The sequence below is a fragment of the Lissotriton vulgaris genome, chromosome 9, assembly GCF_964263255.1.
Source record: "Lissotriton vulgaris chromosome 9, aLisVul1.2, whole genome shotgun sequence".
NCBI classification, from domain to species: Eukaryota; Metazoa; Chordata; class Amphibia; order Caudata; family Salamandridae; genus Lissotriton; species Lissotriton vulgaris.
This window is the reverse complement of record NC_141697.1, coordinates 571,340,929-571,368,437: the sequence shown is the minus strand read 5'-3', so window position 1 is coordinate 571,368,437 and position 27,509 is coordinate 571,340,929. Positions and strand designations below refer to the sequence as shown.

Here is a 27,509-nt window from a genome sequence, read left to right as displayed (position 1 = left end):
CAGATTTTCATTCGTTATTGAACCCTAACTAACCTTGGATAGTTTGTCAATTTTGGACAAACTGGTTCCTTAGGCTCATAAAATCCTTCATGTTATGAGGTAAAAGAGGTGGGAGAGTCACTGCTGAATATCAAGGCTTTTTGTTGTTAAAACAGAACTACTCCTTGTCCCTACAACAATGTGACGACATGATAATTACACCAGATAATTAGTTTTCCCAAGTAACTCTCATTTTAATTTATCTTCCCTCACACTCTTCTTCTGACCCACTCAATTTTGTTAGAGTTATCTCTATCTTCAAAAAGATAAGGTGTGTTGCTGGGTGACCTTTATCTGTGGTTCGAAAGCCTCCAGGTCCTTCTTCAAATTTTGAACATGGTAGTCTTGAAACTGAAACTAAGATCAAGTTAATCAATACATTGGTCTGATCATTTTTTATACCCCATATTTGCCTCACTAGATGGCTTACTTATTCACAGAGCCTTTACTTTGTGTTGGATTGATCATCTAGCAATTCTGTTTGCTGTCCATCTTCCCTTGATAAAGAAATATATTCAGGGTAGAGTGGTCATTGTTCAGCGAAAGCTTATTTTCTACCATAATACAGAATGCCTCCCTTTTATCTAAAGATTATTTTGCCATCTTCATTGTGCTCCAAAAATGTAATTGCAGTGCAAAATGGAATCTTGGCTTCTCCAGATCTAAATTCTTCTCAGACAAAATTTCTACCATGATTGCTTCTGTCATTTCAAAACCGTCTAGGAAAGACTGCTGTGACACTAGAGACATTTCTTCCCCTTGTCTCAATTTATTGAATTAATCTCAAACTATTGTCTTTCCAGGTCACCATTAGACCTTGTCCCAGCAAATATATGCACAAACGTGCAGCTGCACCAGCATAAGACCTTCTCTAGCTTTTCAATCGGTCTCTGAAGTGGGTCTTGTTCCTCAGGCTGAGAAGAAAGTTGTGATCAAACGTTTACAGAAAAAATCTTGTTGGACTCCTCACATCCTTATACTTTTAGAGGCATTCTCCTCTTCCCTGTTTGTTAAAGTGATTAGAGAAATTGTTTTTTGTCAACTTCAAGATTTTCAATCTATCTATCAATCACTAAATCCGTACTTGTAAAGCACAGCTTATCACCCTTGAGGGTATTCAAGTGCTGGGTTGCTGGGCTCAGTCAAAAAGCCCGGTCTTGAGTCTCTTCCTGAAGTCCGTCAGCGAGGGTGATATTCGGAGGTGGAGGGGGAGGGCATTCCAGGACATGGCGGCGAGGTGGGAGAAGAAGTGGCCTCTGCTGTGACTACAGTGGTTGCGCGGTGTCCTTGCAAGGGAGGCGGAGTGAAGGTTTCTTGATGGTTGGTGGAAGTTCAGGCGTTAGTTCATGCATGCTGGCCCTTGTTTGTGGAGGGATTTTTAGGCATGAGTTTAATTCAATTCAATTCAAAGAATCTTTATTTGAATTTTTTCAATTCATAAAAGTACATATCATAGTACATATTCCATAAAATACTATTATCCATTAAAATACAGTAAAAACAGGTTAGATTACAATCTAAACGTCTTCCATCATTTTGCGTGCACCAACTGCAATTTTTAAAAAGGTACCGGTACGACAAATTAGTTCTTCATTATCTAGATTTAACAGTGCCTGATAGGATTGTTCCACAGTAACAGGTTTATGTTTTTAAGAAAACTGAATTAATAACCATTTTGTATATTTCACATAGAATTTACAACAAAAAAGAAAGTGCAGGTCGTTTTGTGTACGTTGCCCATCTCAGGGGCAGCTAATTTTAACGGTACTTTGCTGGTAACCCAAAGGGAAGTTTAACAAATACCTCACAGTGCCAGCCCTTAAGCGGAACAATAAACATCTTTCCCAACTAGTCAATGATAATGTTAAATACAATGCAAAAGACCATCTAGGTGCCTCAATATTCAAGTACCTAGCGACTGTGGTTTTCCCTGATTCGATTGTCGATCTTTTCAGTAAATAAAGTGCTTTTACTGCTTCTTTCAATTCAGATTTCTTTACATTACTAGCCTCATTGGGGTTAGAAAAAATATTTCCCATACCTACTTCCTGCAGTCTAGTATGCACATATGAAAGCCACAGGATCTTCCTCCCTCTTTTGCAATTTAAACAGTCAGTTATTATCTCTTGTGTAAGTTTTGCTGACTGGTTCGTCCAAACCGAGTGCCAAAATAAAGCTGGGTGAGTATTAACAAAATCTGAGACAAATTGTAGATTTAGTTCACTATGTGTAATAAAATTAGATGTATAAATTGGGACACTTAACAGTTTCCTGCAGAACCTATTCTCTATTTGCTGGATAGTGGTACTTTTCCCAATGCCCCATACTTCTGCCCCGTAGGTCGCTACAGGAACACACTGTAATTTAAAAAAATTTACAATCGCTTTAATGGCATCATATCTCTTTGGTCTTGGAATACTTAAAATTGAGTTAGTGACCTTTGAGAATTTGCCCGTGGCCTGGGCCAAATGCCCAGTCCACGAGCCATTTGCAGCAAAGGTCACTCCCAAATATGGGAAATTATGGGTTGCAGTAAGTTTTCCTTCTCCAACCTGTATGGAGTTCATCTATCGCTTGTCTGGCCACAAGACATTATAAAAGATTTTTTTAAATTTACCCTCAAATCTAATTTGTCCATAAAGTCTGTAAAATTTAAGACCAAAGTACGGAGTGAGTTAGGTGTTCGTCCCAGTAGTACTGCAACGTCTGCATACAGAAGAGCAGGCACCGGTTTGCCATTTACTAACGGGACATCTGGGGTGGATTTTTCAAATTGCTTACTCAGGCCATTAATATAGATTATGAAGAGCAAGGGTGCTAAAACACACCCCTGCCTAACTCCTCTATCTATCTTAATTATTCCTGATAATTCTCCACCCATACCTATTCTCACTCTGGATTTTGAATCTGTATGTAAAAAAGCTAAAAAGCGAACCAGGGCCAAATCCAGACCATACTCCAATAAAATGGACCAAAGTTTGGACCTGTTAACAAAATCAAAAGCTGAAGACAGGTCCATAAATGCTAAATAAATAGGAACCGACCGTGCAATGTTATATTTATCAATAATTAGTTTCAAATTGAGGCATTGTTCAACTATACAGACCCTGTTTCTAAATCCTAATTGGTATGAAGACAAGATCCCACTGTCTTCTATCCATGTAGTAAGCCTATTATAGATAACACGGCCTAAACATTTTTAGAGAGTTATCTAACAATGAGATAGGCCTGTAATTCATGGGATCAGACCTGCCTCCTTTCTTATGTATGGGGACTATTATACTAGTACCCCAAGTTTCTGGCATTTTGGCTTTAGGAAGACTATTAAAAACATTCACCAGTATTGGAGCCCATAAACCTGGTTGCCATTTGATAAGGTCTATGGGTAGCCCATCTGGGCCAGGGGCTTTATTTCGGAGACTCTGGGCAATTGCTTCTTCCACTTCTCCCAAGTTAAAGTTTAAGGGCCAGATGTAGGTCGCCAATTACCGGTCGGTAACGGCCGATTTCGACCGTTACCGACCGGTAATTGGTTTTTGAGATGTAGGGGACATTATTTTACAGAATCGGTAAATTTACCGAATCGGTAAATTTACCGTTTCTGTAAAATACCGAATCGATAATTTTCCCGATTCGGTAAATTCCAGATGTAGGTAGCACTGTTTACAGTGCTACTGGCCTTTTGAATTCGGTATTTTACCACCCAATACAATTGGGTGGTAAAATACCGATTTCAGGTGTACATGCACATCTGTGCATGTACACCTGTGCCATGTGACACACAGACATGCCCTTAGGGCATGTATGTGTGCCACATGGCACACAAGCCTGCAATTGGGGTGCTACAGGGTGTCAAAGTGACACCCCGTTCCCCCTGCCAGGATTCGGTATTTACCGATTCTGTAAATACAGAATCGGTATTTCCCATTGATTCCTATGGGCTTCAGGGCCCATAGGAATCAATAGTAAATATCGATTCGGTAATTCTAAAATAAGAATTACCTACATCTGCACCCTTCCTATTTACCTACTCTTAAATACCAAATCAGTATGATTCGGCATTTAAGAGTCTGTAAATAGGAATTACCTACATCGGGCCCTATGTTATTAGATGCCTCAAAATCGTTTATATCCTCGCTATTCGATAAAGAGGCATACATTTTTGAGAAGTGTTATTCCCAAGTGTCACTGGCAATGGTGCAGCTAATCGGGGTGAGTTGTTGACCCATATTTCGAAGTTCTTTAACTGTGGGCCAGAATAATTTACTTAGCTTCCCTTCCGCAGTTTCAGACAAGGACTCCCAACGTTCGCCCAAAAGTGTAGCTCTCCGTTTCTCTACAGCTAGTTTATATATGTTCCTCGCTGCACTCACATTCACCCTAATTCTGGGAATCTCTGAAAGAGCCTTACGTAAATTCCTATTAGCCACAGAGCAGTTATTATCAAACCACCTAGGTTCTTTTGGGCCTAGACCTGCTGGTACAGATAACAAGGTTCTAACTGTGGAGCATATTCTGCTAAAACAGGAAATAATAACCTGACCATCAGTTGTAGAATCTAAACAACGGTCTATTGATATCTGTTCTTCCATTAACAACGACTTTGTAATTGCAGCTTTATCTATCCCTTTCCATTTCAACCTTAGTTTATCTGTGGTTACGCTTATGTCTCTTGCTCCTTGTGTCACACAGAAAACAGGTCGGGGATCTAACCTCATAGTTACCGTTACTGGATTATGATCCCCAAAGTCTGAAGCTACAACATCCGTTGCTATTATACGATCTGCCATACCAGGGGAGACAAAAATAAAATCAATAATAGAGGTACTAGCTCGACCTCTGTGCGTAGGTACTTGCTGTAGCGAGATCTTCTGGCCAGAATCCATAATATTAGTCAGAATATGCTCATCTAGCAAACTTTTCAATTCTTGGCCCCTTTGATTTGCCAGATCCCCCTTCCTTTGTTTTTCTTGCCAATTATTTTTTGGGAGCTGGGCATTGAAATCGCCACCTAAAATAATTTCAGGTCCTTCACTTTTTTTTTTTTTTTTTTAAATTTTTGAAAACCTTTATTTGAGAGCACGACACACAGCTATTTAGCCCAACATCCCGGAGGCAGGGCAGCAAAATATGAAGGAGGTCAATAGTGTGCAACATTAGGACATAATCATCAAAGGTTAATTTTATAATAAAGAGACAACAACTGGCGCCCGTGGGCGCGAAAGTGGCAATAAGCAAAAAGTGTGTGACGCTGGATGTCCGGGGATGGGTAGGGAATAAGGCAGGAATACTATCAAAAAAGGAAGAACGCAGGATGAGATAGAGGGAGGTGGGGGAGGGCATCAGGAGAAATAAACACTTCGAAGCTCAGTTGGCGTCACAGGTCAGGGCAATGCAGCATCCTGCTGGTCAATCGGTTCAGGCGGTTGGCACACACCCCCCCTATATTCATTCCATGCTCCCCAGACTTTCATCCAATTCCGTGGCCTCCCCCTGGCTACATAGACTGTCTTTTCCCTAAACATACACCAATCCATGTTGGCCTTCCACTGCACCAGTAGAGGGGCCGTAGTAGCGCCCCACCGCTGGGCTATGTCCCTCTTCGCCACCATGTTCCCAAGGGTGACCCACCTAGTCTGCGCGACATTATGATCGGACGGTTCCCAGACATTCAGGAGGCACCGACGGGCCTCCGCATGGGAAGCCACGCCAGTAACCTCCGCCATCACGCGGTGGATCCTCCTCCAATAGGAGGCGATCACCGGGCAATCCCAGAGGATATGTAGGAAGGTGGCAGGAGCCCCACACCCTCTGCGGCAGAGACCATCCGGGGAGAAACCCATGCGCATCAATCGGGGCCCAGTCACGTATACCCGGTGGAGGATCTTAAACTGTACGAGGCGAAGACGGGAAGAAATGGCAACCTCCTTAGGAGAGGAAACCGCACTTTGCCAGTCCTCGTCGTCCAGCTCAAGGCCATCCGCCACCCACTGATCTCTCAAGACAAGGAGGAGGTCTGTGCGTACATTTAGCAGCTTCTTGTATGCAAGGGAAATCGCACTGTCCGGCACATGCCCATCTAGGATCCTATCCTCCAGCGGGGAACTTTCAGGAATGACGCCATCCGGCGGGGAGGCCGAGAGCAGCGCATGTCTCAACTGTGCATAACGGAAGAACTCCGTCGCGCCCAGCTGGTACTCAGTCTGTAGCTGGGGGAAGGTCTTAATCAAACCCCTAGAAATCATGTCCTCAACTCTGCTGATGCCAATGAGGTCCCACTTGTCAAAACCTTTGGTGTGCCATAGCCTACCCAGGATGTCGGAGTCAAAGAGGGGAGTGAACTTCGTGAGCCTGCCCTGCCATCCCTGCGCCTTGGTAACCGCTTTCCAAATGCGAACCGCCGTGCGGGTAGGGCCAGTCAGTTTGCGGTCAAAGGACTTGGAATATAGGGCACGGTAATAGTTCCCGCCGCCCATCAGCCACCTGTCCATGGCGTATCCAGGGTTCTCCACTGGGCCGTAAAAACCATGGTTCAGGGCAGCGAGCTGCGACGACCAATAGTACCGGCGCACGTCTGGGAGGGCTATGCCCCCGTCATACCAAGGAAGCGTGAGTTTGTGGAGGGCCACACGGGGGCGGCCCTCCCAAAGGAGATTACGAAGAAGGCCGTCGATGTCGCGGAAGTATCGGGCCGGGACAGGGTCCTGCGTATTCTGTAGTGCATAAAGGAATCTGGGAAGTGCCATCATCTTAAAAAGGGCAGCACGGCCCAGGAGGGAGAGTGGCAGGTGGCGCCAGCTTTCGACGTCGCGTCGCAGCCGCTGAAGAGGAGGGAGCAGATTGTTGTCATATCGGAGCTTGGCGTTGCCGGATATGTATACGCCCAGATATTTAAAGCCGCGCGACGCAATCTGGATGCCGCAGCCCCCGGGGAGGCGCGGGGTATCCCCTTTGAGGACATAGAGGGACGATTTGGCCCAGTTAATAACCAGGCCAGAGTATCGCCCAAATAGTTTGATGACATCGCAAGCCACAATAAGGGATCTACCCGGTGAAGACATGTACAGCAGGATGTCATCAGCGTATAGAGAGACCCTGTCCTCAAAGCCGGGGGCCCATTCAATACCTCTCAGGTCGGGGTGGGAACGCAGCTGCGCCGCAAGGGGTTCAAGAGCCAGGGCAAACAACAGGGGGGACAAGGGACAACCCTGTCTTGTGCCACGGCGCAAAGGGAAGGGCGCAGATAGGCGACCATTGACCGTGACGTTGGCCATCGGGTCCGCATAGAGGAGTTTCACCCAACTGATGAAGACCGGCCCAAATCCGAGTTTAGCCAGAACCGCCCATAAGTAAGGCCATTCTAGCGAATCAAAGGCCATGGTGGCGTCCAGGGACGCTAACACCGCTGGATCCTTGAGAGTGTGGGCCCGGGCCATAACCCCATGAAGGCGGCGCAAGTTCAGGGCGGTGTTACGGTGGGGAATGAATCCAGATTGATCGGGATGCACGAGGTCACTTATAACTCCAATCAACCGGTTAGCCAGGAGTTTGGCAAGGACCTTGGGTTCCACATTAAGGAGGGAAATAGGACGGTAAGAGCGACATACGTCCCGTGGTTTACCTTCCTTATGGATGACCACGATGGTGGCCAGTCGTTGGTCCAGGGGAAGGGAGCCTCTTTCGAAGGATTCAAGGAACATCTTGCGGAGATGCGGGGATACCGCATCCGATCGGATTTTGTACAGCTCCACTGGAATACCATTGGGCCCAGAGGCCTTGCCTGAATTGAGGGAGCGGATAGCAAGGTCAATCTCGTCCGCGGTGATGTCCCTATCCAGGTCCTCCCTTTCTTCCTCGGAGAGACTGGGCAGGTCGATATCAGCGAGGAAGGCCGTAGTATCCGCCTCCGAGAACTCCGAGGCAGACTCATAGACTCCACGGAAATAGTCCGCGAAAGAGTCCACAATGGCGCTGGGATCCGTAAGGATCGTACCGTCCTCACCAATGAGCTCCGGCACCACTCGGCTGGCCATCTCTCTCCTATCGAGCCAGGCCAATAGTTTCCCAGCCTTATCGCCCACATCATAGATGCGGCCTTGCTGTTCCTTGGCGAGGACAAGAGCGGCATTAGTGGCCAAGGCCTGGTACTCCGCTTGTTTCAACGAGAGATTGTGGAGGGCCAGGGGGTCCGGGTCGGAGCGCAGTTGGGTCTCGAGGTGTAGCACCTCCTGCTCAATGGCCAGCATAGCCGAGTCTCTATCACGGCGGGTAGCCGCAATGAGTGCCTGGGCCTCTCCACGGAGCACTGTCTTAAAAGCCTCCCACAGTGTGACGGCCGACTCCACCGAGCCCACATTTTCGGTAAAATACAGGTCGATAGATTTGGCCAAAAGGGTGCGGGTCTTAAAATCGCGAAAATACCAAGGATTGACCGCTGCCGGGCGTTCCGACAGAGTCACGCCAAAGTCAAAGGATACCCATAACGGGGAGTGGTCGGAAATGCCTCGGGCAAGGAAGCGGGCCTCCGACACAGCTAGTGCGTCCGCGGCCAGCGTAAGGACATAGTCAATCCGCGAGAGACTCCCGTGCGCACCCGACAAGAAAGAGAATTGACGAAGCATGGGGTGCAAAAGCCGCCACGTATCCACCAGCCCAGTAGAGTCTAGAAAGGACGGCAGCCACATCTGTGGTCCACGTAGGTCGCGAGGCGGTTGGCGATCGAGGAGACCAGAGCAAACCGAATTAAAGTCGCCCCCCACTATCAGACGACCAGCCGGCATAGACAAAATGGCGCCACCAAGGTCTTGAAAAGTACTAGACTGCAGCCCTGGGGGGACGTACACAGACAACAACGTGAGGGAACGCCCTTCCCATCTCCCGGATACAGCGGCGTACCTCCCCCTATCATCTATCAAGGTGGTCCCTATCTCTAAGGGAAGGGATGCGCGCATGAGAATCCCCGCCCCCCTGGAGCCGGAAGAGAACCCCGAATGAGCCACCATTTTATAACCTTTGCGATTCAGGGCTTTACAGGCATTGCCCACCAAGTGCGTCTCTTGAAGAAGTACAACATCCGGCATATGCCGTTTAACCAGTTGAATAACCACCCCTCTCTTGATACGATCACCCAACCCGTTAACGTTCCAACTAAGAATTTTCAACACCCTACCCCTCATCCCTCCGCCGCCCGCCCCACCCATCACCCAAAGACACCTGCATCAGTAACAGTCCAGGATCACCATTGTCCATGTGCCACAAGAAAGAGGAAAAGAGAAACACACAACAAACCAAAACTGTACCCAACCAACCCCCCACCCTGCACCCCTGCGTTAGACTAAAAAGCCCTCCCAACCTGCAGTGTGCCTGTCGCCCCATTAACTATTCTACCAAAGACCCAGAGGAGGAAGGAATCTCCGTGGAATCGTCCCGCCACCCACCATATAAGTAAAGGAGAGAATAATCACACCAAAGCAGTAGTCCGGCGGTCATTCGAGGCAAGGGTAGCCCCGGCTCCCAGTTCAGTCTTGCCGTTCCGCTCCGCCTGAGGCTCCTCCAACATCTTCCTCTCGCTCTTCCCGTTCTGGTGTTACAGTGTCCAGCCACTCGCTCACATTGTCCGGGTAGTCAAAAAAGTATGCGCGGCCCTTGAATTCCACACGGAGCTTCGCAGGGAATTGCATTGAGTATTTGAGACCCATGTCCCTGAGGCGTCTCTTAACTCCTGAGTAGCTCAGCCTTTGGCGTTGCACCTGCCTGGTGAAATCCGGGTAAAAATGCACCTCTGCGTTTTGATACTGTAGTGGCCCGTGCGATCTGGACGCCTGGAGGATCGCATCTCGATCCCTGAAGTTGAGAAGGCGCGCCACAATGGGTCGTGGCGTCGCCCCCGTTTTAGGTGGACCACCGGGCACACGGTGGGCACGTTCCACCGAAAAGAAGTTGCTCAGTCCAGAGGGCGCCAGATGCGTCTTGACCAGTTCCTCCACAAAGAGATCTGCCGCGCCATCCTCGGACCCTTCCGGAACCCCCACTATGCGGACGTTCTGCCGCCTGGCTCGCCCCTCAAAGTCCTCCAGCCGTTTCGAGAACTGCTCGGCAGTCGATCGTAGGTTCCGGACCTCCGTTTGCAGTTCAGAGACATCCGAGGTCAGACTAGTGGTCTTAATGTCCAGCGCTCTCACACGGTCGTTCGTCTTGCCCAAGTCGGTCCTGATTAGAGCAATATCAATGGCCATGGAATCCACCTTGTGAGACAGGATCTCGTGCTGGTGTTGTGCGTCAGCACGGAGACTGGTGATGGCACCCATAATGTCCACCAGAGTAGGATCCGAGCCGTCCGGCGGGGCAGTAACTGGGGTTCCCTTGGAGACCGCACCCGACGTAGGTGGCGATTTGAGATTAACATACCGCTCCATGCGGTTGTTCTGCGTCTGTGGTTTGCCACGACTACCTTTATTTGATGCCCTCTCCGGATCGCCTCTGCCCGCCATGTTGGGTCCACGAGAACAAAGGACCGGTGGTCTCAGGTCAGGGTCCACAGCCAGGAGTCAATCAGATCAGAAAAAACCCCCACTCAGGTCGACCAGGGCAAGGCCAGATCACAGCGTCTGCACCAAGGAGATGGCAGGCAAGGCCCTTTCAGTACGATCGAGCGAAGTGGCGAAGTGACGAAGTCCGGATAGACAATGGCACCGTTACGGAGCGGAGTTCAGCTCGACGTAACTTCGCTCAGGAGCCTCCGATTTGGGATCCGATTGCAGCCCCCGCCTCAGCAGGCCGCCAGCTATACAGTGCCACCAACGTGGACCAGGATTCTACACAGGATAATTGCGGTGGATCGGACGGTCCACGGAGCTCCGAGCTTACGCGGCCATCTTGGTCGCCCGCTAAGCTCCTCTCCCAGGTCCTTCACTTTTGCCCCAGCTATCCTCTAATTTAGAAATAAATTTGGTAAGCGCTCGAAAATTCCTGTTTGGGATCGAAATAAAGTCATTGTTATAAAAATGTATCAAAACAAAAGGAGCCTGCCGTGTATATTCAATAGCTTGTATATTGGCGTTCTCTGTGTTAATAATCTTATGTTTCCCCCCAGCCATAATGCTAAAGCCAACAAACAGTCCTCCAACTGCGCAGCCAAAATGCGATTTGCGAGCCGCTATATTATAGCAGTGGAACCCATTAACATTCAAATCATAGGGTGCCCAAGTTTCTTGAAACATAATTATATCATAACCTGAGATTAGTTCGACCCAGTCTTTGTCCGCCAATCTAGGTTCAAGACCCGCTATGTTCCAACTAAGTATTTTTAAATCATGGGTATTATTCCACTTGACTTCTAGTGGTCTAAGCCAAAACATAGCTTTATTTTTTAGCTGGTGATAATCTTCTCTCTTATCGTCCTCTAGTGATGGAACTCCCGTAAGAACCACAACGAGCGGAACTGCTTCAGGTGGCAGTTCTACTCTGTGCCTTTTAGTCTGCATTACCCTGACAGGATTTTGAGGGTCTTTCAGATTTTGTACATTTCCCGGGAGATTAAGTTTCCCTCCTGTCTGACCCTCTTTATCCCTGCTTTTGGTGTTTTGGCGTGGTATTTTGGGAGGCAATGGTTTCAGGGGTTTTGATTTAATTTGACAATTAAGATTAGCTTCCTTTTGGACAGGAGGTTTTGAGGGCACTAGTGTAGGCTTTGGTATGTCCTTGATTACACCTCTATTTCCCCCAATTATTTGTGTCCCCAACTGAAGTTCCATTTTTTTCAATCTCTCTATTAGTGGTAGTATAAAGGATCTATGTAATTGTTTGATACTACCCAATAAATCATTACTAGATGTTTCTTTCACTGGATAATGTGGAGGAATGATTATGGCAGGTGTCGCTGGTGTATTTGGAAGAGGACTTTTAGGAGTGCCAGACTCAGATCGAGTGTTCTTACTTTTCTGTGGACCACTCTTCCTCTTTCTCCTCTTTTTTGGTGGAGGGCCTTGTTGTCGGGAACGCTTGGGGGTTTTAGAGTTTTTTCTTTGAACATTCTTCACTGTTGGTGAAATCTCCACTATTGGTGAAGGTGTATCTTCTAGAACTTCTACCTCTGGTGTCAAAAAAGAGGCGAAAACATGAAAGTTCAGTTCACTGTTTTTTTTTTTTTTTTTTTTTTTTTTCAAATTAAGCTCTATTTCGATATAAATTTTCATATCATAAAAGCATACATTTTAAAATACATCGAAAGCACAATACACATTTCACTATATATCACAAAAAGCCAGTACCATTTCCGTTTTGGATGAAAAAGGGGAAATAATAGTCATATTCATACCCAAAGAATACAATAAATACTTTAATTTTAAAATTATACGTTTTAGAGAGCCCTATGGGTTAAAACAATTTTACAGAGATATATACAGTCAATTCATTGAATTTCTAAATTTCACCAATAATTTCAAAAATTTGATTAGAGTAAGAATTAATTTCGGGGTTTCCATCCTTTGTAGTTTAAAAAACGCCTCTCTACAAGAACGGATCCCCCACTCCTTGAGAATTGGTCTTAGCAAAATTTTTCTGGGAACATAATAACATTTACAGAATAAAGTGCAGTGCAAATTTGATTGGAGGGCCACATCATCACAGGGACAGGGCAGCATTTGTCTCGACCAATCATTACAGGATGGGAATGTGATCAATCGAAAAAAGGAACCCATTCTAAATCTGGATAAAAGCATTCTAGCATAACTATTATTGTCACTATTAAGATATAGTTGGGGACCCCGTTCAGGAGTAATGTGTTGATAGGCTAGGACAGACTTTTTTAGTTTCTCCGTCTTCCATCTTTTATTCTCTAGATGGTCCATAACCATTTTGCGTAGCCCTTTCCTTGATATTGATTCCATGGTAGAGCGGTTCTTAAAAAACTCTGGATGACCGATGTCACTCATCATATTTTCTACTGTCGACAACCACTTAACGCGCTTAACACCATCCAATTGTAAACAGTCGGATATGATGTTGCGGTTAAAGGCAGTTTCAGTGGTCAACCAGAGCTTGTGCCATAGAAGGATGGGTTCCGTCATAATAATGTCCGAAATATATGAAAGGCCAAGTTCTATATGTATAAAGTAGTTAGGAGTGGACTTTGGTACCCCTAAGAGGTACCAGAGAAAACGATTCTCAGTCTGTTGTATACAAAGTAAGGAATCGATTCCCCACACCCCTGAACCATAAATGGCCGTAGACACACATTTGGCTTTATAAATGACAATCAACTCCTTGACAGGTCTTCCACCAATTTTAATTGCAACGTTCTGCAAGGCACCAATAGCCTTAGAGAAAGCTAATTTTCTCGCTAAGATAGCTTGTTTCCAAGTGGATTTCCTATGAAAACAAATCCCCAAGTACGGGAATTTATCTGTGATCTCTATTTTATTATTCTCTATGAAGATAGGGCAGGGTATTGTCTTTGTTCCCTGTCGACAAGACATAGAGAAAGTTTTTCTGATGTTGACCTTCAGTCCCTTTTCCCTCATAAAAAGAGTGAACTTAGAGACTGCCCTTTGAAGGCCCAGGCTGGTCTGCGATAAAATTGCGGCATCATCCGCATATAAGATGATGGGAACAGGGCAGCCTTGTACTACAGGGTAGTCATAAGGAAAGCTGTTGAGGTGATCACCAATTTTATTAATATAGAATGAAAAGAGTAGGGGTGCCAAAATGCACCCCTGTCTTACTCCCCTCTTGATCGAAAATCTTGATGAGCACTCTCCCTGTTGTCCAAAGCGAACCCTCGCTCCAGCATCTTTGTATAACTCTTTAATAAAATTTAAAATGGAAGGATCCAGATTGAGACTTTTTAGGGTAGCCCACAGTTGTTTGTGTTCAACACAATCAAATGCTGAACTTAAATCTATACAAGTAATAAAAAGATTCCCTTTTTTTGCTATAGTGTATTTAGAAATTAAAAGATGTAAATTAAGGCTCTGCTCAACCGTCCCCATACCTTGACGAAAACCATACTGAAAAATCGAGAGGATATTACCTTCCTCAATCCAATTTTGCATACGTTTTAAAATGATGCGCCCCTCTACTTTCATTAAAGCATCAATAAGAGAAATTGGACGGTAGCAGGACGGGTCGTGCCTGTCCCCTTTTTTAAAAATGGGGACCACTATAGCTTCTGACCATGTTTGTATTAGACCATGGGTATTAGCACAGTTCATCACTAAGGCTAACAGTGGGGCCCAAAAATCTGATTTAGCTTTAAAAACATCTACTGGCATGGAGTCTGGACCCGGTGCCTTACTAGACGGGCTTTCTCTAATAGCCAGACTCACCTCTTCACATGAAAAAACAAGATCCAACTGAAGATTTTTCATGTGAGGTTCGGAGATGGGAGAAAGTATAGTACCACCCTCAGGAGCAATAGATTGTAGCTCCTGTCCATCATACAAATTTTTAAAATGAGCGACCCAAGTGTCCCCGTTGATGGCAATATCTATCATTTCTGGTTGGTTGCCTCGCCAAAAGGGGGCATTTACTGCCTTCCAAAAGGCCGTGGCATCCTTATTTCTTGAGGCAGAGATTAAAGTTTCCCAGGCCTTTTGTTTCAAGGCTTTTTCTCTGTTCTTAATAGCCTTGCGATAATTACGTCTTGCCTGCCTAATGGCCTCTAAAGATCGCGGGGTGGTATGTAACGCCTTTTTCAAAATTTTTAGAGTAGAGGTACAATGTTTGTCAAACTAACCTCTCTTTTTATTAGTTCCAGATTTAGGTTGCCGTGTCAATAAGGATTTTAGGGTCTGCTGAATTTTGTTAAAAGAGCCTAATATTTTTTGCGGGTCTTCACTGTTTACATTATTTATCTATACTACTATTATAAAGAGAGAACTGTGTCCTTTGAGCCAGGTAAACTCGAAAAGTACACCACCAATCGCAACACCCAATACAGCGTTGGAAAGGGGGGGTCCTGTAGATGGACATAGGCTATAAAAATATAAAAATAAACGTTATTTAAAAAATAAACAAAAAAAAAGTAGTCCCTAAGAAGTAGGGCCGGCCGTGTGCACTAACAACGTGGACGTGCGTGCTGACATCATCTAGCGCGGGGAGGAGCGTTGGACAGCAGCGGTGAAGTCGGGCTGAGATACATGAAGCGTGGGGAGGAGCGGAACGTGTGCGGCTCAGAGAAGCGATGGGAGGAGGCGGAACGATGAGCAGTGAAGTTGAGCTGATGGGAGGAGATGGAACGAGGAGCGGTGAAGTTGGGCTGATGGGAGGAGGCGGAACGAGGAGCGGTGAAGTCGGGCTGATGTGAGGAGGCGGAATGAGGAGCGGTGAAGTCGGGCTGAGGTAGGTGAAGCGCGGGAGCGCTGGGAGGAGGCAGAACGTGTGCGGCTGAGTGAAGCGCGGGGAGGAGTGGAAATGTCGTGGCGGGCGGGGGCCGGGGCGGGAGTGCACGCAAGGCGGAACGTGTGCGGCTGAGTGAAGAGCGGGGAGGAGTGGAAATGTCGTGGCGGTCGGGGTGTGCAGGCCTGAAATGCTGCCCCCAGCCCCCTTATGCCCCAGGCAACGCTGGGGCGGGCTGCTAGTATTAAGTGAAGAAGTTCCCTCTCGCAAAAGTAATGGAATACTGTCATTACTAGAACTATCAGGTCCCTCGCTTTCAATATGGTTCATGGTGAGTGGCGGAGTCGCTAACTGTATCAAGCCCAAAGATGAACGTTTATTTTTGATAAGCTCAACAGAGCAGCGTCGCTCAGCTCGTCGCTCAGCCAGAGCGATTTCGTTTTCAATTCCCGAGGTGACCCTTATAACATAATCATCTAGCGTTCCTCTATTTGCCCCTCCTACCCCTGAGGATTTCCCCTTTGAGAGATGCGAAGTCATAATGTATACAGAAAAATATGGGAAAATGATTAGACCACACTAAGTCCTACGGGTAGGATTACACAAATGGGTACACAGACAGAAATCGCAAACAGCTATATGGCAAGTGATCAAATAATTGTCTGCTTACTAGTATATATCACAGATAGTCCTAGCCGTAGAATACGAATCAAGGGGGGTGACCCAGCCCAGCCTTCTTCGGCCTCTGAGGGCCACAGAGGGCCCGCCCTTTGCCCAGGCTTCACCCGCGGCACGTCCCACGGCGCGTAGGGAATACCGGCCTTTTGTGCGCCTCCGGGCGCGTGGGTGGGCGTGAGCAGTCGGGATAGTCCCACTGGGGCTTGTGGACAATGTAGTCCCCCCCCGCTCGGCAGCCGCAGGTGTTCCAGTGAGTGGCGGCGGGGGGGACCAACAAAACAGCAGGCAGGCAAAGCTCTTGCTGTGCACACACCAGCGCGACCCCTGAGAGACCCAGTACCAATCCGTGACTTGTAATATGGCAGTAGGCAGAGTCACCTTCAGGCAGTAAGGGCGGGTCAATATCGTTAGGCATGAGTTAGCATCTTGAATTGGCATCTTTTCTGGACTGTGACCCATTGCAGGTTCCTCAGGTGCGGGGTGATCTGGGTCCATTTGGACATGTTGAAGATCAGTCTGGCCGCTGAGTTCTGTATTGTTTGAAGCCTTCTCATGAGTTCTGTGGTGGTGCCTGCATACAATCCTTTGCCGTAGTCCAGCCGGCTGGTGATCAAGGCTTACATGACTGTTTTTCTCGTACTGATGGGGAGCCATTTGAAGATTCTTTGGAGCATGCTGAGAGTGTGGAAGCAGGTGGAGGAGACTGCATTGATCTGTCATATCAGGGAAACATCCTTTACAACGCAACTTTTACCACGCAGTGCTTTTACATCGCAACTTTTACAACGCAAACCATTACAACGCATTGCGCTGGGGGGCGCACTAGGATAGGGAATAGATTTAATTTACTATCCAACACCTTCCCTACTATCCACGGGGACTGGAGTTGGAATAGTAAATTAAACTATTCACTATCCAGCACCCCTCAACACTATGCGTTGTAAAGGCATGCGTTGTAAAAGTTGCGATGTAAAAGCATGCGATGTAAAAGTATGAGTTGTGATTTACATCCGTCATATCATGGTGATTTTGCTGTCCAGGATGATGCGGGCGTGGTCTTTCGATGTGGGAGAGGGTCCGAGTTCAGCGGCCACCAGGTGTCGTTCTAGGGGGAGGCGTGGCTGCCAAAGATCAGCACTTCAGTCTTGTCAGTGTTGACCTTCAGCCAGTTGGCCTTCATCCAGTCTGCGTCATTCTTCATGCAGTTGTGGAAATTGGTCTTAGTGGTGGTGGGTCTGCTGAGAGTTAGAGGATGAGCTGAGTATCATCGACATTGGATATGATGTTGAGATTGTGAGTTCTGATGATGCACGCTAGAGGTGTCATGTAGGTGTTGAAGAGGGTGGGGCTGAGGAATGAACCTTGAGGGATACAGTAGATGGTGCTTTGGGTTCTGAGATGAAGGTAGGCAGGTGGATTCTCTGCGTTTGTCCAGTGATGAATAATGCAATTTTGTAGACTGCATCAATATTCTCAAATCCCTCTAGGTCTGGTTTGACCTGGAATGCTCACTGAACTGCTACTGGTCGCTGCCTAAGACAACATTTGAAGATTTATTAATGCAAAAGTGTCTGGGGCCTCAGACCTCCTGGACCTTATTTCAGCCTTTGATAGCAATATTTTTTATGTCAGACTGAAGGACTTTGACATTACCCATTTAGCACTAGCTTGGCTGAAGGATTTTCTGAGTGAGCATCATCAGACGGTAATGATTCACCCTTTCACATCTGAATGCAGAACCATTGAGTGTGGCATGCCACAGGGCTTGATTTTATCACCCTTGCTTTTCAAAAATTAAATGAGATCATTAGTGTACCTTTTCAACTAGTTGAGAGTAAGATTCTACATGTACTCTGATGATATTCAACTTGTATTCAACTTATTGTCTCATTCAAAATCTGAATTCCTTCTCTCAGAGTATAGACTCGTAGATCGTTGATGGATGGTCATTAACTTTTTAACCCGTTCGGTGCTGCGGACGGCCCCCGGCCGCCCCACGTGACGGTAGACTGTGCGGAGGACGGCTGCGGGCCGTCCAAACCCCACCCACTGATTAAATCGCCCGCACCGCAGCAGAATTTGCCCCGAGGTCAATGGGTTAAAATTAAATGTCAGCAAAATAGAAATTCTTTTAACCTCCCCAAAAATACAGTTCCATGATTTTGGCATACAAATTGACTCAAAACTTAGATTCAACTCTCTTGTAGCTAAAATATCTAAGATGAGTTTCAATTGTCTGTAAATCTTATTATTCTAAGATAAGGAATTCAGCACCTCTGTGATGATTGCCTTAATACAATCTTGATTGGACTTCGGGAAAATCGTACTCTTAAATATACCTAAGAGTTTGGTTACTCAACCTTTTCAGAATGCGGGAACTCTCCTACTTTGTGATCCTAAAAAATGACGCCATCTCTTCTGTCCTCAGAACTTTGCACTGGTTACTAGTACACAAGCCCTGAGGATTATGCATAATGCAATTTTCATACATAAATCTGTATTTCTTGAGACAAATTTACTTGGTACAAGCCAACCAGACAGCTTTGTTATAAAAATTCATTCTTGCTATATTCTCCCAGATTTAAAACGCTACCTTCTGTGACAATTCTTTTTTGGCCGCCGCGGTAAAAGTTTGGAATTCTTTACCTTTTTATCTAGAGAGTTAGCCATCACCTCTTTTCTTTGAGAAAGCGTGAAAATGTTTCTTTTTATAGTTTCTTTTTTTCTCATATTTTTGGATTAGCAGTTTTGTTATTTTATCTTCATTCAAACACTTAGCTCACCCCAAGGTAAAAAGGTTTTAAAGAGTAGTTGGCTAGATCCCCTCCCCAAACCCTGTTGTTATCACTGCAAGTATCCTTCATAGATTACATGTGACTAACGGAACCGTGTAAGTTTTTAAACATTCACTGTCATTAAGTATTTGGAATTGTCAGCTTACGTGTTGCATTTTGTGCATAGAATTATGGGGGACTTTCTCAACTTGCGCTGAGAAATCTTCAAAGTTTTCAAGCAAGAGAGATCTATTAAAGTCTGCAGACTTCAGAAGTTGTTCAAAATGTGTTTCTGGAAACTACCAACAGTTATAAATCTGAAAATATCTGGAGAAGTATTTCCTTAACTCAGCTCTGTGCATTTTAGAATATCTAGGTATCTTTTTCATGGATTATTGTTACAAGAGCCACAATGAAATAAGATGGTTTTATTTTCTTTCATGATGTTAGCGTTTTCCACATGGGTCTTTTTGTTTTGAAGTTTTCTGTTGTCACTTATAAAGTTAATCTGATCATGAATATATGTTATGCTGCCTGTGAAGAGCACGCATTCACAGCGCTACGAGGCCTTCGGGTAGTAATGCGCTTTATAAAACCCACTTTCATTTCATTCATTTCAACATGACAACTATATTTACAATTAATCCTCTGGCAAGCATCGAATATGAACGGGAAAAAAATATGGGATTTATTTTTAATGAATCATGTACCAACAATGGTATTGCATTTTCTTTAAATCTGCCTAGAATCAAAACATTTACTACCTACCTCCATTTGACTCGGAGCTGTGCATTTAGTTGACGGCAGGACAGTAGACTAACATTCCATTTTGAGAACAGAAGAAGATACAGTTTGAATATTTGTATATGAATTTTTTTTTTGGATTGGTTAGTAATTTCTGCTCAGTTTACCATTTTTACTGTTCAACATAATTAGCTGAGCTCATTGAAAGCTCCTTTGGTTTGATTATGGACAAGCAAATGCTTCTTTGGATTAATCTATTGTCCATATAATAGCACTTTCAGTTTGATCGTTCACACAAGTACATGACCTGCAAAGGGATTGCTAATCAATATCTTTTGGTGAGAAATTGCCTTTACACACACCTTTAATTAAAACGAAAACTGAACACCAAGTTCTCTCACTAAATGTGCATACTTAGGAAGATAAATTGATTATAGCAACATGGATGGTAAAGACTGCAGTGCCAACGAACAGAAAATGTAGATGCTTGCATGCTGTTTACTGTCTATAAACCCCATTGCTCAGAGTTCTGTTTCTCTCTATCTCCATGGCTCTCAGGAGGACCTTCAGCAGCTGGTTTTGATGCCCTTCCCTGATATTACTGTTTTGAGCCAAGATCCATTGTCAGGTAGGAACGTATGGGCCATGACCATTTCCTACATGTGTTGCAACTCTTTGTGTGGCTTTTGCACGTTTCTTGCTGTCGAAAACCCAACCTAGCTGCTTTGCGATTGTCTTCCTGTGGCGATTTTCTTCTTTTCACTGTCATCATGAATGCTAGGCTCATTCTCTATTCTTATTTACATTTATGTCCCCTATCATGCCTAATTTTTTCCTTAATTCTCCCTTAAGTGGTTGTTTTTCGGGGATGTGTTGCTGTTCTTACTGGGCTTTTGGTATCCTCGCTACTGCATGCATTAGTTATACTTTCTTTCCATCCTCTTTTTTTATTTATTTTTATTGAGCAGAGCATATAGGAAAGACAATTCATGGTTATATGTTATAGAAAAGAAAACGAATAAAAAGAACAACAAGATTAAACTCCTTAAATACATTTCAAAATGAATCATCCTTTGATATACCTCATTATTCAGTTTGTTAAGCATAATACAAGTTTATGAACCCGAGTCCTAATCTTTAACCAATCGATAATGCTTATATCATCTATTAACAATGACAATAAACTTAAGTTGCGCAGTCAGCAAAATATTTCCAGATCGCAGAATTTTTTTTATTTGCCCCCACACGTTTAGCATAAGCTTCTTCATACTTTTTAGTACGCCTCATCTTATTGAACTATTTCTCATAAAGCGGAGCTTCTAACAATTTCCAATTTTGTAAAATTAAAGAGTGAGCCACCAACATTGATACAGCTAAAAAATACCCCTATGATTTAGACAACGTAACCCCTCGACTTGTTATACAAAGAGGACGGCCTCTGCTATTGGAGCATACGGTTCCTGAATTGCCCGGCTAAAATCCCCAAAAATTCTCTACCAAAACAACCCTAGTTTAGGACAGGTGAAAAATATATGCCGCCATTCCCCTTTAGTTGGGGTGAGACAACGAAAGCACCTATTTTCCACTTCAGGATAAATTCTATTTAGGGCCTTTGGGGTGTAGTAGGCCATCCAATGAGAAAGAAAAGCCTTTCTTTTAAAATTGGCGGCTCTCAGAGCCCTCTTTCCATCCTCTTCTCAGATCTGTTCCTATTTATATCTCTTTGGATGAATGGAATTGTACAATAGTCTTTTCCAAGGAACTATCAGCACCTAGTCCTTCATGTAGGTATCACAGGCACTGGGTGCATTGCTCATATTTTGTATACTTCTTCTTCTTAACCTGTCCTCTTTTTGCTTCATTACACACAGTAAAAACTGCACTTCAACCCTGGCCTAGGTTGAATATATTTGGTAATTACTAATAACTGAGATGACCATCTAGTATACTTTTGAGGCGAGGGGCTACAGCTGTACATTGCGAATCTGAGAGTCACTTTACAGTATTGGGTAGAGCCATCTGTTCACTCACTGTTAAGTGTTCCAATATATATATCAGAGTACCCGATTAGCTTGCAATGGACCAAAAACTGAGTTTGAGTGCCATATGGTATTGTTAGCTGTTAGCTCTCAGGGGTACTCTGGGATTTTTGTGTGAGGAGGAGCATGTTTGTGTCTGTTATTCACTCTGTCTCTATCAGAAGTAATCGCTGGTCTTTTTCCTTATATTTCAGAGCAAGGTGTGGAGGAGATGCGCAGACTGCTACTGCTGCTGCTGGGCTGTGCTGTACAGGTTGGTCCAGAACTTGTGTTATGTGCATGACCTTACTTTGAGTTTCTGAAAGTACTAACTCACTTCTGTATCTTTCATTTTAAAGTGTGAGCGAAAGGAAGAGTTTATAGAAAACATCCAGGTTCTGAATATCGAGACGCAGACAGCCATTGCTTCCCACATACAGGAGGTAAGGACAAAATGACACAGAAGTAGCAGGCCTATTCCACCCCCCCACACAAATCTCATAGGCCTCAAGTATCCAGGGTATATTTCACCTCAACTCATTTGATGCAAATATTGCAGCTTCAGGAACTTAAATCCTACATGTTCATCCAGCAAACATATCCCTTGGGTTACGCAGATATTACAGATTGAGGCACTCAAGAGCAGCTATATCACTCAGCATGCTTATAACTCACAGGCTTCGGAAGGTACACATTTTGTTTATGATGCTCAGATAGCTTTCGACGTGGCCTATAAAAGCAGAGCCTTCCCCCAGATTGCCCAGATCTCATTGACGTACATCTAAGACAATGTTACCGTTTTTCATGTCGCACGGTGTACAATAACAGAACAGTCTTTCATTTCACATCTTCTTATGTGTAACAGATGCCTGCCTCAATTCCAGTATTAAGAAAGATAAGCAGCGCAACACTTGGACAGAACAGTTAATCACAGTATAATTAGTATGATTACACCTGCCCTCTGAATGACTCCTGCCCTTAGAAAAACACCTGTAAAGGGCTCTATACAACCAACAATAGGTCAAACCTAGATCCACAGCGTTGTATTTCTTAGCAGTGTACAGGACACGGTAATATTGGAGAATGGAATCAATGTGAAGTGCTACAAAGCGAATTAGTTATATTTACACCAAACTGACGTGTACAGTTAATTACAATTGATGTAGTCTGGCATTCTGTGAAGCTCATGCTAAGCAGTGTTTATTTAACATCTGTTGTGGAAACATTTGCTAACATATTAGTATTAATCCTGAGATACTCACTGGCAAAAGCATGAGTTTTTTTCCGCACAGATACACAGTTTGATGGTGATATTCAAGCATCACAAACAATTGGACTGGATCTGGTGATGCACTTTGCATCACCAGAGGTGCAACTCCTTTGCACTGCTGAAAAACAGTTTGTCAGAAATAACTTTAAAAAAAGTGTGTTGTGTCATTCGGACTGTCAGTGTGGAGGTTCCAGTGAGGTGACAATGGAGTGCTCATAGACTCGACTGGAAGACGAGTGCAGGGGCTACTCTGGGAGGAAGATAGTAATGGCCTCCCTCTTCTGCTTTTCTGTCCCACCAGCAGAGGAATACAACAGCACACAGTACCTGCTGTGACCGGTGGAGGCGGTCTCTCTTGACCCTGGTCCCTGAATGGGAGGCTGGTGGCACCAAGATTACCAGAGGTCATCCAGAGGGGCATAGGGGTAGTAAAGCATAGGGCCATGGCATGACCAGACTTGCATGAGTACTTGGATGGTTCCCCAGAGGACCTCTTGATGGCATGAGATGCCAAAGGCATGCCAGTGGGGTCCCTTGAAGGCGTTGTGATTGGTATCTCTCTGCAACTGTGTATGTGGTGCATGTGCTTATGCCTCACTGTGTGTGGCACCCTTGGTGGTGGATCAAAGTGGCCGGCGGAGAGAATTAGACCTAACCTGAGAAGTCATAGAATCATGGCCATCTAGAAAAAGTGCAAGGAGATGCCCTAGTGAGTTTTAAATGCTTTGTTGTGGACAGTACCTTGAAATTGAACTTTCAGTAGAAGACCTTGAACATTTTTTTGGGGGAGGTAAGCTTCCATGTCCTAGGAGTCCCTTCAACAGCCTACCACATGATTTAACATGCAAAACAGAGAGTAAGCTAGGAGAACGTCTAAACCTACATCGGATCCTCAACAACACTTGGTAAAATGTACCTACTGTGTTACAAACAAATAACCACAAGGTGGAGAACACAGATGATGGACGCTAGTGGTCATCCCTTGTTCCGCAAAGCTGAGAGAGGGAGTTCTTCGGATTCTTAAAAAAGAAGATGCTCATGGGTGAGAGTGGACTTCAGCTCTTCCCTGATTTGCACTCTGACACACTGTGTAAAAACTTGAGCTTCTAGCAGTGAAAAAGGAGTTGATCACCATGGATCTTTTTGCATCTTTTGGCTTCTCACTGAAACTGAGAGTTTAAATAGGGGAAATCATTATGTTTTCATCCCGGTGGAAGCCATCTGAACCTTTTTAGAGGATCTTCTCAATGGCCATTGGTGATATGTTTTCCTGAAAATAATGTTTGTGGTTAACTGCTGGGGATTGTGGTGTGGCAAGGGGCTTAAAATCCTCCTTCCCTGGGACCCTCCGGAGGGAGACGGTATGGGACTAGCAGTGTTCAATGCTTGATCTAAATAGCTTTTCTGGTGTACCTGCTTTCACTTCTTCCATTGTCCATTTTTTTTACGTTACAATGATTTGTTGGTAGCGTTACGTACTTATAAAGGGTCTGTGAGTATAGTCTGAGATCACACCTATTTGGGGATTCCTAATGTTTGAAAATGGTGTATTGAGACTGGTTGTGGTGCCGCATTTGGTTGCCTAATAGATCGGAACCCAAAAAAGCTTGACAGAAATATCAGTTTATATAGTGATATAGCAGTATATATAGCGTGTGCAAATTTCTGACTTAAGTCTTCATAAACATGCAAAGCTACCGGCCCATCCGCATATGACATCTGTTGTCTAATGGGGATTTTACTTTTTGGGCACTCTTTCAAGGAACTTTTTGAATAAAATTATAAGAAAACCACATCATGGCAAAAGATTTATCCATCTGAAACATAATTTTGTGAAACCAGCAAGTTTGGCTTTAATGTGCCAACTCGTGCAAACACAAACATTCACTGACTATGCATTTGCTAACATATTAGTAAAAGAACTGTAGGGTTTGTCAATGCTGGTTGTTATTTATTGGAGCCATATTTGGGTAATGATGTTTTTAATTATAATGACTGATGATGCAGTGCTTAGCGAGTACATTTTAGATCTATCTTTCAAGTTTTATGTGAAATTGTATTCTTAAATGAATGCTGCACACCACTTACACAGAGTTTATCAATATTTACTATGGAAGGGCTATGACTGCATTTGCCTTTTGTATTGCTTCTTCTGTGAAGTTTCTACTGACATTGCTACTTTATTTTCAACTATGAGGTTGAACTCATCAATCAGTGTAGCTCTCTTAATTATAAATTGCTGTTCATGAACCTCTTTAATCACCCACCTCATATGATCAACAGTACATTTGTTTGCTGCCAAACGTCTTGCTCTATCATCTAGCAGCTTATTGTTGACTTTTGTTTTATAAAGCCAATCAGACCCCCTTTACTTTATATTTCTACATTAATTATAGGTCACGATTATTTAAATTCCTGCCCTTAAATTTTGCCTGTTAGGCCAAGTGACAATCTGCTGACTTTTTGGACATATTTCTTAGAACAGCAGAAATGTAGTATTTTTACCTCTCACAAAGTGACTGTACTTTAGTTGGTGCCATTAAATCTTAAAATCTACAGGCCAACATATAAAGGACTGGGGCTCACCCTAGCTTTTTAACTCATGCTTCGCAGTGACCACTTAGTTACTTATCATCCCAAATTCATATTAAAAAAACAGAATTCTTAAATATATTGATTTATATCTATAATATATGAATTAATTTTTTGCAAACTCTGCAGTAGAATGCTTTCGTCCAAAAACCAAAGCATTCATATCTTTCCTCCCCTAATCCATGTTTAGAGCCAACCGCCTTATTTTATAAGTCATTTTTCTGGCTGGAACAAAGCTTGTCTGATCTGTGTGAATGAGCACTGGTACTCTACCAAACCATTTCTCAATAACATGGTGCTAAAGATATATGGGACTAGGTATATATGGGGCGAGGTATATACAAAGTCCATTTGGCATTAACTTTATCTGATTTGAGTCATACTGTTATAAGAGACGGACACATGTAACTAGGTTGAAAGACCTTCTTTTCTGCTTCATTCTATAGCAAAGTGCCTGTAGCAGCATTTTTCCTATTGCCTCTATTCCAGCTGCTTTACTTCAAGTCATATTGTTAATGATCTTTCAGACCTCAGGCTTAATTATGACTCCTTTTTAGTCCTTGAAGAGTGGCGGTCACATCCTGTATGTTTTACATTGCGGCGGGTGCTGCTTGAAGCAGCACCCACCGCAATGTTAAAAATGCAAGCAGTGCATTTGCATGCACAAAGCGGCAGGCAACGGGCAACGGGCCCCCAAATAAATGATCGTATGCCTTTTTGTGGCAGCATTGCCGTTGCGGAAAGGCATATCAATATGCAAATCCTAATATGGCTGGCGATGTCTGATAGACACCGCCACCATATGAGATCTTTTCCGCCGCGGTCTTGCGGCGGAAAAACGGCGGACGGTCTCCACGTCCGCAGATGACCCCCTGCCATCCTAATCTGGCGGGGGGTCATTTCTCACAACGCAGCAGTGAATCCGCATCCCCCGGGCCGGGGATGGCTTCCGCCGGCCCGGAGGATGCGGATTCACCGCAATCGTAATCGACCCCATTAGTTAGGCGCTTTTCAAAGTACTACCACAATCTTTTCCTAGCCTCTAGCTTGCAGTCACGCGCGTGTGCACGCGCGCAGCCGCCATGTGGCTTTCATGGCTCATTAAGCCTTGCGCTCCCAAGCGCCTCGCTTTGCCCCTCCCCCACCACACAGCGCGTCCCTGCCATCACTTTTGCTTGCACAGCCGCGTGGGCGCGTTACTTTTACGGCCGCGCGGCCAATGCTTGTTTTTTTATTTCCTGTGCTTCCTCCGCCCTCTTTTCTCAATCTTCCCGCCCCTTCCTGGAACAACTGCGTGCTCTTTTGTTAAAAGTTTGTCTCATCAGTAAATCTGCCTGCCTCTGAGCTCTTCTCTCTTCGCTCTTAGCTGATCTGCTTTTGCTTTCCGCCACGCTTAACTTTGTAGCCTACTCACTCCTAAATCCTTGATTTCCCAGTGTCTCTTTTTACTTCACCAGTCTTCTTCAGTGTCTATATGAGCGCGCACCACTCACATGCTTCTTTTTAATTTCCCGTGCTTCCTCCGCCCTCTGTTCTCAATCTTGCTGGACAGAGCACTGCGGGTTCAGCTGCTGCTGCGTGTTTGCCGTGCGCTGACTTGGAGGGCACCAGATCTGTCTCATAGTCAGGGCCAGTCGGTACTCATGCCAGCTCCCTCTCCTTTCAGAGTCAAAGAAAAATGTATTAGCCCGTTGGCGGGCAGAATAGATGGTTAACTGGGTGAAGAGGATAAAAACTCACTTGTCTGCCATGACGGCGGGCGACAGTCGCTAGCAGCGCTCTACCTGGATGTGTGCCAGTGAACGAGTCGGGTCAGCCCTCTTGGTCCATTCACATTTTACTTCTGTCCGTCAGAGCATACTGCTTGAGGCAATGGGTCATGCCACTTCATCCATAGACCTCCTTGCATTTTCAGTGACAGCAATTTGCTTGGTCGCATGCCCATAAATAACTGAAAAGGTGTGTTCTTAAGTGCCGAGTTGCTGGCCACTGATCTATTTTTTGCTTGTCTTTTTTTTTTAACATTGCATATGTTTGGGAAGTCTTACATTTGTGAAA

The 27,509-nt window shown here is 44.7% G+C and overlaps 1 protein-coding gene across 1 annotated transcript in view; it reads left to right on the top strand.

Annotated features, from left to right (window-relative positions):
• LOC147691849 (uncharacterized) overlaps positions 1 to 27,509 on the top strand; it is a 323,118-nt gene that overhangs the window by 52,923 nt on the left and 242,686 nt on the right. Inside the window, exons 4-6 of the mRNA XM_086938124.1 lie at positions 20,130 to 20,199; positions 21,805 to 21,863; positions 21,949 to 22,032. Of these exons, the coding sequence (XP_086794250.1) occupies positions 20,130 to 20,199; positions 21,805 to 21,863; positions 21,949 to 22,032 (213 nt within the window). The remainder of the gene's footprint in view (positions 1 to 20,129; positions 20,200 to 21,804; positions 21,864 to 21,948; positions 22,033 to 27,509) is intronic.